At 40.5% G+C, this 12,015-nt stretch overlaps 1 protein-coding gene across 2 annotated transcripts in view; it reads left to right on the top strand.

Moving 5' to 3' along the window:
- The first annotated feature begins 202 nt into the window (after positions 1-202).
- Positions 203-12,015, top strand: part of MYOCD (myocardin) — a 91,778-nt gene continuing 79,965 nt past the window's right edge. Inside the window, exon 1 of one of the 2 annotated variants that reach the window (XM_053376100.1) lies at positions 203-388. In XM_053376100.1, the coding sequence (XP_053232075.1) occupies positions 235-388 (154 nt within the window). In that variant the 5' untranslated portion in view covers positions 203-234. The remainder of the gene's footprint in view (positions 389-12,015) is intronic. The other variant, XM_053376102.1, reaches the window with a different exon arrangement.

Genomic DNA, 12,015 nt, shown 5'->3' with positions numbered 1-12,015 from the left:
CCAGTTGAAGTCAAACTGTAAGACTATCTAGCCTCACTTTTGAGACACAGAATGTGTGGCAATTATTGTGTCCTCAATGCAGTTTCCATGTGTTCTATCCTGCCTCCAGTATCGTATCAAGTCATATATCAACTTTTCTCCTTACAGCTTTTTGTTGGAGTCCCAGTTCTTAGAAAGCGTGGGACTTTCAAAGTAGAGGAAGAGATATCTGACAAAGTCCCTTCAGGCCTAGTGATGAATGGTGTGATTAAACAGGAGCTTTCAGGCCAGAAAAATGCACCCAGTGAAAATTCAGAAGTGTTCCTCAAGGACTGTGTTTGCAGTGAAGTGAGAGACTTGACCCTTCAGTCATGTACCCAAGGCCCTACATTTGCTGAGAGCAAGAATGGTGAGTCCTTTTCCTAAGAGATCAGAGAGAAAGAGATAAGATGCTCTGAATATGGCAGCAAGGTGCATACATAAATGCAAAAGTATGGTGCTACTTTGGCGTATGGTGAGATACCTACCTTTCTGATAAAAAAACTTTAAAACTGCAAGTTGTGAGGAAAGAAGTGACTCATAAATCCTGACTCTGTCTTCATGGGGCTGCCCTTGAAAAGTATCTGTTGGTCCCAAGTAATGTTGTCAGAATATTGTCTGGGACAGGTCAGTCAAGGAAATCATTATGTACCTGTGTGATCTGCATTTTCTGTCACTTTGCTTCTGGGCTCATTTCATGATAGAGTTTTTTTGCTTTAAAGGTCCTAAGCACCTTGCTGCCTTTTTTATTGATTAATTTTATTGGATGGTTTCTGTTAGCATTTTAATGGTTTTGATTAGGTTTTTTTAATTGTTTACTGCAATGCATTATCATAGAATCTTTCCCCACATAAGCCAACCTGGACTCTTTTTGTGTGCCCCCTCCATGAAAGGCTCAGAGGGGGTAACACAAGAACAAGCCTTTTCTATGCTGGCTCCTCATTTGTGGAATGCTCTCCCTAGGGAGGCTTGCTTGGCACTTTCATTACATTTTTTAGGTGACAGAAAATGTTCCTCTATAACCAGACCTTGGGCTGATTGAACATTCTATGGCCTTTTTCTATGTTTGTGGGATGGGGTTATTGATTTGTGTTTGTTTTATTATGTATTTTGTGTTCTCATTTTGTATTTTTATGTTGTGAACCACCTGTGATCTTCGGATGAACGGAATAATAGTAGTAGTAGTAGTAGTAGTAGTAGTAGTAGTAGCAGCAGCAGCAACCACTGTGGTGTGCTTGCAAGAAGATAGGGTATACATTATATTTAATAAAATAAAATTGCATGTTATGTATGGACCATGCGCTAGATTGAGATGAAAGTAAGTGTAACTGCATAAGCGTACACTAGAGTTCAGAGGATTCAGTGTAATTATTCTTGAAAGTGAGCAGGAGTGATAACCTTCACTCACTGGGATGGCATACGTTAAGGGTATTCATGCTGCTGGCAACATAATAGTCTTTGTAATGGAAAGGTTAAGAAGTACTAGTCAGTTTTGCACCATTTTGATTGCATGAGCTAGCAGATTTTTGAATTTACCTAAATATTTCAAGGACACATCCTACCTTGTTTTTGCCTTTTGTTTTCCCAGGGCAGTTTTTAAAGAAGCTAAGTTAGGAATTTGTGGCCTTGGATGTGGAAAATCCAGGTTCATATCTGGAGTCTGCTGTAGGTCATTTTGGCTGCAATCCTAGGCACATTGACCTGGAAGTAAGCCTGACTGAACCCATTGCAGAAGGTCCCAGGTTCAATCTCTGACATACCCACATCAGGCTAGGTGAGACCCTTGCCTGAAACCCTGGAAGTGTAGACAATCCTGAGCTAGGTGGTCCAATAGTATAAAGCAGCATCCTATGTTTCTCAATAGGACTCAATAGGAGTCACTTCTAAGTAGAATCGTATAGAAATGATTTTTTTCTTAAGTTATAAGAGTGGCATAGTTGTTCTGCTCCATGTTCCTGCTCTTTTCCATGCCAATCCATTAATGGTAGGATGGAGTACAGTGTGTGTGTGTGTGTGTGTGTGTGTGTGTGTGTGTGTGATGGTGTCTTTCCACTGTCTTTTTGCTTGACCTGCCTCACAGGGCTGTTGTGATTCTAAACTGCCTCTTGAGCTACTTAGGCAAAAGAGAGGATACAAATGTGGTGAAACAGACTCCCTCCAACTACATATTCCCTGACCCACTTGAATGAAAGACAATAAATTGTAAGTGTCCATCTGGTTTGAGTTTAAAGTAATGTGCAGAAAAGGTTGCATGTTTTCAAGGACCTTGTGCCTAAGTAGTAGATTGTACCACAGTTTATTACACAAATTGAGCTTTTTATTGCTCAGCTTTGTTGATCTGCCAGTTGGGATAAAGAACACAACGTACCCCATGGTCCCTATCAGGGAAAATTAGAAAGCATTCAGTTCTGCTTAAACTATGAAGTATCAGGGAAAGTTGTAATTAAATCCAGAGAGCGAGTGCCAGACATGCTGGTGTCTTTAAATCAATAACTATTTTGGAAAAGTCTTGTAAGTTAATCAATTGGAAAATGACAAAGATGTGTGAGTCCAAAACACCAGCAAATTACAGTTCTGAGAAGGTGCACGAGGACTGAATCTTAGTAGGTTTTGAGAGTAAACCTGGACCCCACTAAGGCTTTCTCCATAGGCAAGCAGCCTCTGTGACATGCATGTGTTTCAATTTAAATCTTTATTGCGCTCAGAGTGTGCTTATTAAATGATTATCTTGTCCCAAGATCATTTTAGCCTTTGTTCCACATAACCAGGTAGTAGGTGTATGTGTAGGGAGATTTTCTGCATTAGGTTTGGAGCTCAGATCAAATAAATACTGCAAACAATGTATTGAACTCAGGTGACAACTAATCCCCTGATGAGATATTGTCCCGTGGCTTGAACTTTGCAGCCGGGACTTTAATGCCACTTAAATCAGAATGTAAGAACTGAAAGAATTCCAGGAATGTGGTGATATAAATTGTATTTTTAGAGCTGTGAATGACTTGTGAGAGCGAAACAGCACGGTGACTAAAGATAGCACAAGTCAGTTTTTCCATGATTTATCACAAGAACTTTCACCCTAAGTAAAAGTCATTTAATGTTGTGATAGCAGCACACACAGGCTGGCAGGATTTCAAACCAAGTCATTCATTGCATATTTTGTCACAAGAAAATGTTTCCATAACATACTAGAACTCCAAACTGCATTTCATCTGCATACAAGTGCCACTTGAGAGCATTGCCTAGAAACATCAACGAAGCATGAGGAAAATGGTTTGTAATACTCTAGTGGCCACAGTCTCTTAAAAAATAAAATAAAATCTACAGAGTCATTCCCCTTCATGGTCCTAAAATACATCCCTCGGCTAGTTTTCAATACAATCAGTTAAAGATCTTGCGTCCTGCCATGGGTCAGCTTGATTCTAAGTCAGAGATCTGATGGCTCAAGTTACTGCACAAGAGAGATGTTGCCTCCGAAGCATCTACCAGGATCAACCTATGAAAAGCCTGAGGAAGGGCCATAGCTTAGGGGAAAGACCATAGACCATTTGTTTTGCATGCAGAAAGTCTCAGTTTAAAACTCTAGCATCTCTAGGTAAGTTAGGAAAAGATTCCCTGCCTGAAGCCCTGGAGAGCTGCTGCCAGTCTGTGTAGACAGTACTGAACTGGATGGACCATTGGGCTGACTCAGTATAAGGGAGCATCCTGTATTCCTATGCTAGGTCAAATCACGCAGTGTCTTGCACATAACAGCGGACGTTTAGCATGCAGCTGAATCTTCCCGTAAGGAATAAGCCCCACTGACTTCAAGGCATTCAACTAAATTTTATTCAGAGTAGACCAATATAAAGTAATGGTGCTAACCTAGGCATGTTCATTAATTTCAGAGGTAAAACTTAGTTGAATACTACCCAAAGGATTTGCTTCTCAAAATAAATGGTTAAGTGGTTTAATATGCACTATAAATCTGGATCCAATCCAATGTTATTGAAGGGTTTGCAGTTGCTTGCTTGGATCGATGGAGGATAGCAAGGGCTAAGTGTGTGTTGAAACAAACACAAAGGTAAAATTTACATCCATTGCTCTTCTACTTTTGCCTCTGGCCCTTCCCACCATTGAGCTGTGGCCCTTGGAAGGCTGTCCAAGGCTTATGAAGCTAGCTTATTCCAATAAACCATAGTCAAGACACAAAAACTACATTTTAGTGTTCAGACTTAGGACTAAACCATGGTTAATTGAAAATGAATGTGAAACAAAAGCTTCTCTCTGTTCCTCATGGTTGAGCCACGAGGATGAGGGGAGCAAACAAGCCGAAGGTTGTGCATGAAATGCTAAACCATAGTTTAGCATTGCATCTGAACCCAGGTCATTGTGATTCCTATAGGACAACAGTCTGACATGACAAATCTTTAGAGCAATCCAGGTCAGTCATCTGAATCAACCCTTCTTTGGATAGAGAATAAAAGGAGGATGAGAGAAGAAACAGTTTATTCTTACAGGGTCCATGTCTCAGAAGCCAGGCTGGGCTGCTGACTTCTGTGCTATGACTAAACACACTAGAGGAGAACAAGTCCTTTGTGGATCAGAGGTCTGTGTCAGGGACTGTGAATGGCTATTGTTAGCTGCGTAGTGACAGCCCTGAAGCCCAAGGTGACCGAGGATTTGCGACAGTTAGAGCAATTCTTACCCCTTCTCCAAGACTCTTTATATGAATATGACTAATGTAGCCTCTTTCCCCACCACTTAAGAGCCCTGCACATGTTGCACTGCTGTGCTTGCAAACCGCCAAAGCAGCTTTCTGAAAGGCTTGTGGTTACTAAAAGGATGTTAATAAAGCGGGAAGAATCATAATAATAGCGCAAACATGACAGATTCCTTCCTGATGGACGCACACATCCCATAAACATAATTGTCACTGCAGGGTTCTTGCCAGAATTCCTGAAGGTGTTTTCAAGTGAACTGCAGTCTTACTGCTAAGGCTTTTGGGGGTTGGTGAGCAACACTCATCTGTTTGCAATTGAAGACCAGTTTGCATGAGGTGGCTGTTAGGTCAGTCGCTCCTTCTCTTGGAATAGAAATAATGGCATCCTCTTCATACAAATAGCACAAGTGCTTAATTTCTAAAATGAGAGGTGCTTTAGCATCATACTCTTGGGCTGTCATTCTGCTTGTGTGCATGTGGGTGCCCTTGTGGCTCCAGTGAAGAAAATAAGACACACTTTGTATGCTCAGAAACACTGTGTTTAATTATTACACTGCAGATGTCAGGAGTCAGGACTGAACTCTGGCATTGAAAATGGATTCTGAAAATGGATTCAGATCTGGTCGTGGATATCTCCTTCTCTTAACCCTTCCCCTCTCCCCTCCAGTGTTAGAGCTTTGGTATAATCTTTGGAAATGCACTTTATTTTATATTATATTTGCTACTGCGAAATCTGGATTAAATTATTGTTCCCAATATGCTAGAAAGCACAGCCCTAACCATATACTGTAGAAGTTCTATAGTCCAATAACATGAAAATATGCCATGAAGGGTATCCCTGCTATCTTTGGTGTTTTCTGCTCTGCTTTTAATTCTCCACACATCTTCAATCTGCAATCCTATACACACACACACACAGGTGTAAGCTCCATTGGATACAATGGTCTGACTTCTGAGCAAAAATGCATAAGATCGCTCTGCAAGCAGATATGTTATATGACACAGAGGAGTTATGACTGTTTCCTCAAAAGTACAACGGTACTGACAACTTGTCATACGTTAAGAGAAGAACTGTTGTTTTTTTATTTAGAGCAATATATAAAACTGCTTATTTAAAAATCTAAACAGTGTGCTTAAAGCAATATAAAACAATTCTCAATAATATGGAGATAAAATTGGCAAAACAAGTATACGTAACAAAATTATTGCACTGCTGTTTCTGAATTACAGTAGGTTTCACATATAATGGTGGTAGAGATTAAAGCACCATTTGTTTCAGTTGCTTTGTAGGTTTGTATGCCTGGCACAGCACCAAAGGCGATATGTATGGTATATATATAAACCAGTGGGGTGGTCACTCAGTGAAGTTCAGCAAAATATTACACCTGCCCTTTTATTTTTCATTGGTTTGTGTCAGGATCTAGGCTTCCAGCTGACTTGAACATTTAGGGCAAAAGTGGATATCCTGTGGTCCTCCAGATGTTGTTGGACTCAAATGCCCACTCAGCTCCATCCAGCATGCCCAGTGCTCAGGGATGATGGGAGTTGTAGTCCAACAACATCTGGAGGGTCATAGGTAAGCCACATCTGACTGAGGGGACCTGAGGCAGAAAGTCAATCCATGCTTTCCCACTGAGTTGTGTCCAGAGTGAGGAATTGCAGAAAGATAAACCTCATTTGAAAGATTTGCCTGAGTAAACATTTATTAAACAAGTCAGCCTCACGATGACTAACTGGCAACCCCTAGACCTTCTAAAGATTTAAGTTTATCAAACCCTGGTCCTTTGGTCTGAGCTACTAAATGGACTAGGTGTGCAGCTTTCCTTATGCTGTGGGCATACCTGCCTTACAGACCCTCCAAGTGTCCCTGATTTAGAGAAGCCATTCCGGTTTCTGATTTGATCCCAGGATGTCCCACTTTTCTTGAGGATGTCCCTATTTTCAATGGAGAAATGTTGGAGGGTATGGAGTTATCCCCCCCCAAGCCATCTGAAGGCAATCCTGTATAGGGAAGGTTTTTTTAAAATGTTTAATGTTTTATTATTATTTTTATATATGTTGGAAGCTGGGGCAACCCAGTAAGATGTGTGGGGTATAAATAGTAAAATTTTCATTTTTATGGAACGGTACGTCCCTATTTTCATCGGAGAAATGTTGGACCCTTATCCACATTCAAAGAGAAGTCATAGCATCACAAGGTTGTGTGCAAAAGGTTCCAGGTTTAGTCCGTGGTATCTCCACTTCAAAGAAGCAGTAGTAGGTGATGGCAGAGTCACTGTGACACCAGGGAACAACTACCAGTCAAAGTAAACCGTAGTAAGTTGGATGGAAAAATCGTTTGACAGTTAAGGAGCTTCCTATGTTTCTATGCCTCTCTTGCTCTTCCTCACTTCCTTCCTTTTGCATTATGGAACTTATTGTTGCCACAAGCTTCTTTCCCATGCTGGCTCCAATACGCTTTTGACCACCAAGTCTACATTCAGTTTTCCTTATTTGGTAAAGAATCTAAAAGTGGCCTGATCCCACCAGGTACCACTATGCAATATTGAGGCAGGTGCAAACAAATGGGAACCGGATCCCTGCATACCTGCCCAGCTTCGTGCACACTTTCTCTGAAGCACCGTAAGACCACTATTAAGAAGAAGCTCCTGCCAACCTAGCAGTTCGAAAGCACGTCAAAACTGTCTGCAGACAAACATCGGCTCCCTCGGCCAGTAAAGCGAGATGAGCGCTGCAACCCCAGAGTCGTTTGCGACTGGACTTAACTGTCAGGGGTCCTTTACCTTTATTGTGCTAAGTATGGCAAAGCAGCCCAGGCAAAGAAGCCAGGAGATTAAAACTTCATCTCTTTTTAGTAGCTGCAAGGCGTTTATCCCATTGCATCTAAGCACATTTAGCAACTCTGTTCTCTTTTGCCTTGCTATTCCATTTTGTCCCAGCAGACTTTGAAATGCGCCTTTGGCTTTTTCCTGATCAGAGTGCTCTTCTCCCTTAGTCTCGCTCTTATAGATGGGTCGCATTCCTTTGCGCTCCTAATAATCGCAAATCAAGCAAACTGGGCCAAAACGAGTGTGCCTCTACTATCGAATGTCAAAATATGATCAAGCCTGGCAAGCCTCCGGCAGAGCATTAAAAATAGCTTACTAAGTTACACTGTGAAAATCACTAATATAACAAGACTTGTGTGTCTGATCCCATTAATGGGGGAAAGCTAATATGGTGATTTCATGCAATACTGATGGAAATCAATAAAAGGATATTTTGGGGGGAAGAAAGCACGCAATTCTATTATTTAAGGCATTTTGTACAAAAAGTTAGAAAATAACATTTAACTTGCATGTCTCTTGTCCAACTCAATAAAAGTTATTTTGCATTGTTAAGGCTTTTGCTCCAGTTAAACTAGAATGAGACTACAGAGCAGTTCGGTTTCTGGGCTCACCCTTCTCAGTCATGCAGAATAGTCAATTCCAAAGAGATTGGGGGGGGGATCTCTAGTGCATTTTGCTATAACTTCTGATTAGTACAGTTGGGCCCAATGGATTTATGTTGTATAGATTAGAACATGGAGCCTGGGTTTTGGGTGAGGATATGGGTGTTTACAGCTTTCTATGGTTATTTTCTGCTAAGAGAGGAATTAGCATTTGTTTTCTTGCTAACATTTGTGAAAATTTCCCAATATTGCTGAATATCATGCTTCATCAGTAGAAGAGTCCTTAGACTAAAATCTGACATATGAAGGAAGCAGAAGGGCAGGAGTAGTAAAGGGCATACTGTGTATCAAAATTTTCCATATTCTGTGTCAAGAAAACTCAAACTCTACAAATAGAATGAATTATGCTAGTGAACTATTTTGTTCTAGGCTTGCTTTGAATTTTGTTTCATTTTAGTATTGCATGATCTCTTTTGCTTCCAAAATCAGTTTTCAGATAACATTCACAGGGACTCAATGAGAAGGTGAAAAGAAGGTTTGAGAATTGGAGCTGGAGTGGTACTGGGACAGAAACTTGGAGCTTTGGTTTGGAATAATGAGCTCCCATTGCTCGGTCCCTGCTCCTGCCAACCTAGCAGTTCGAAAGCACATCAAAATGCAAGTAGATAAATAAATACCTTTCTGGCAGGAAGATAAGTGGCGTTTCCGTGCGCTGCTCTGGTTTGCCAGAAGCAGCTTAGTCGTGCTGGCCACATGACTGGGAAGCTGTCTGAGGACAAACGCCGGCTCCCTCGGCCAGTAAAGTGAGATGAGCGCCGCAAACCCAGAGTCATCCGCAACTGGACTTAATGGCCAGGGGTCCTTTTACCTTTTTTAAAGAGGCTAAACAGTGCATCAAGGTGCATCTCCTGACTAGTAGATGCATGCCCAGATCTCATCTGGCTTTTCAAAATTCACACCTATGGCTTCCATATTCTCAAGCTTATTCTGCAACCTTGAGGGCTGGGAACTTGCTTTTTAAAATAAAGGTAAAAGTTCTGAACCTTGTACCAATTTTCTGTTTGCTTAGTAAACTGGCAGATGTGCTGAGTACACATGGCCCTGGGAATAATATGCTTAGAAGCTTGGGAAGATGCTAGAATGCCTATTGCTTATCACCTATCAAAGATATGCATATGTGATCTCCCTATCACAAATACTCCAGTCATTATCTCATCCATTTCCTTTCGCCCTTTCCACATCACAAAGACGCCAAATGGTTCCTGTTGCTCGGTTTCCAGTGGCATTGCCTTACAGTTTTACTACCAACACAAATCAACCATCTAGGTGGCAGATAGACAGCATAATAATGTGCTGTGAATAATGTGCACTTAACAGTACAGTGGTCTGAACTGATGTTCTTCTGGTCTTTTGAAAGAGTGTGTGCAGGTAGGATTTAAACTACTGCAGAACTATAAAGCCCTAAATGTCTAGGACCCAGCACACTTCCTTCTGTGAAGCATAATGAGTCACTTCCTTCTGTGACGCATAATGAGATTGAGATCAGTTCTCTCTGTTCAGGAAATAAGATATTTGGGAACAGCATCTATGGCATGCCCTCCCAAGTGACACCTTTCAGTCTTTGTCTTTGCACAGTTTTAGGATATTGCTGCTGAAGCTTTCATAATCAGCCTGTCATTTGACAATCAGGGGACTTCATATATTAACAATGCTAAGACACCAATCTGGCTCTTATTTTACTGTTTTAGTGTAACTGTTTCATTCTGTTGGACAATGTGTTAACTGTTAACTTTTCTTCCTTTCTTGGGTGCAATGAGGCAGTAAAATGTAGCCAATTTTATCCCCACAGAAGACAGATACATAAATGAACCCTTTTTAAAAAGAAATTTTCATTTTACACCTCAAGAAGGGGAAAAAAGAACTATGTAGAGTTAAAGCCTCGAGATAGATAGATAGATAGATGATAGATAGATGATAGATAGATAGATAGATAGATAGATAGATAGATAGATAGATAGATGATAGATAGCATAATGAATCAAATCTCTGTCTGAGGTGGAATTGAATGCGCCGTCCTTACTGAGCACCTCATTTTAGAAAGATGGGGTGAAGTTGCTTCCTTGTTGCAGCTCTTCCTCATACATCTATCTTGGCTTTAATCATTGACACAAGCGGCGATGAGGACTTGTAGGTTTTTAATTCTCCAGCAGATCAACCTTCCGCCGAGTGATCTAGCTCCAACCCACTGGAGTAAGAGATGGGCACAAAGCTATCTGATTCTAGCAGAACAAAACAAATATTCTGGCCCTGCAATCTTCTGACCATATATAGACTTAACTAGCCTTTTGGAAGATATGGCTGATATCTGTGATCAGTACAAAGCAATTAGTTATGAAATGTCTGTGCCGCCAAAGGGTGGTTTATAAGGATACTTTTTTAAAACCATCTTTCCCCCTTTGTGTGCTTGCATGTACGTATTTCAGCTCATGGGGACCCTATTATTGCCACTGAATGCTGGGTCATTGTAACTGAGAAGTGCTTCGTAACAATTGAATCTGGGCAGCAAGAACCAAATTGAGTAATTCTCAAATTGGAAATTGCTGAGAGAGAAATGTGAGTGTAGTTATTGGGTGCTACTCTCATGGCTGTAGGAATTTCTGCAATAAAAGTGCTGATTGTTCCCATTTTAAAGTGAACAGGTTATATATATCCTGTACATTGAGCATCCTGATTTGCTTACACAAATTTTCTGCACATTTAGATTATATATGGTCTTTTGTTTTGATTTGTGTGGGGGACAGTTATATGGCAATGAGTCTTTGTTCTACATTAATTCAGATTTGCTTGTGTGGTGTTTATACATCTTCTGGTTGGTCTTTCATTTATCCCACACAGTGCATTTCCCCATCACTTTCCAAACCTCAAAAAACCAGATTGTTTTTTTAAATAGATTTGTTGTTCAAGGTGATGGGACTGTTTAATCTATTTTAATTGTGCAAACCTAAAGTTCTGATATGCACTTGAATCCCTTTCACAAAATTGTGACAGTCTGGAGGTACCCTATGTTTTTCACATTGCAATAGGATGTTGAGCAGTTTAAATACCACCCTACTCTCTGCTATACCCAATTTTGAAGAGATAAAAGAGTCAGAAAGTGATGTTCCAATCGGAATTTTGTAAGTTTCCGTATTTTATTAAAGTGTCGAATTCTGTAGCTATCCATATTTTATTAACTTTATGTATTTTAAAATAGTCGCTTGATCCTTCCAGGGATGATGATGATGATGTTGTTGTTGTTGTTGTTGTTGTTGTTGAGGATCCCATTGTTTCCACATAAACGGCACAATAACTCTCTGGAAGGTGAATTCAGAGGAGGGTCCCAAGAGAAAGGAATTGAATTAGATAGAAAGTGAAAGCAAAGCCTCCAGGGTCAACATGCACTTTAATCTGTTACTAAGAATAACCTGTTAGTATAATATGCACAGCCTAAAAGCGAGAAGGCAATCAAACAAGTGTAAACTAATATAGTGAGCTATTGGTATAGGAGCATGTAAATTGGAAACAGGTGTTGAGTGACTGAGAGCAAGCATGTGATGACAGGGTGCTCTGAATCAAGACAGAGGGTTTCTTTGCTGAGCATCTTGTTTTGCAGTTACTCTTAGTTTTGTTTGCTACAGTTAAAATAAATAAAAGCCAAACATGAATCAAACATGAGCTGGGATCCTAATGCTACATTAAAAAATTGTTTTGCTTTGGAAACTGCTCTTTGGGGTAACTGGAGCCTTGTTCTTCTGCCTACACTATCCTGTAGTAGATAATTTAAAGTTGTACTGTGTGTGGATTTGGAGTGAGTCCCAGGAGCAGAGCC

Source organism: Podarcis raffonei, chromosome 2, assembly GCF_027172205.1.
Source record: "Podarcis raffonei isolate rPodRaf1 chromosome 2, rPodRaf1.pri, whole genome shotgun sequence".
Lineage (NCBI taxonomy): Eukaryota > Metazoa > Chordata > Lepidosauria > Squamata > Lacertidae > Podarcis > Podarcis raffonei.
The sequence above is the reverse complement of the archived record's forward strand: the minus strand, read 5'-3'. Positions and strand labels throughout refer to the sequence as shown.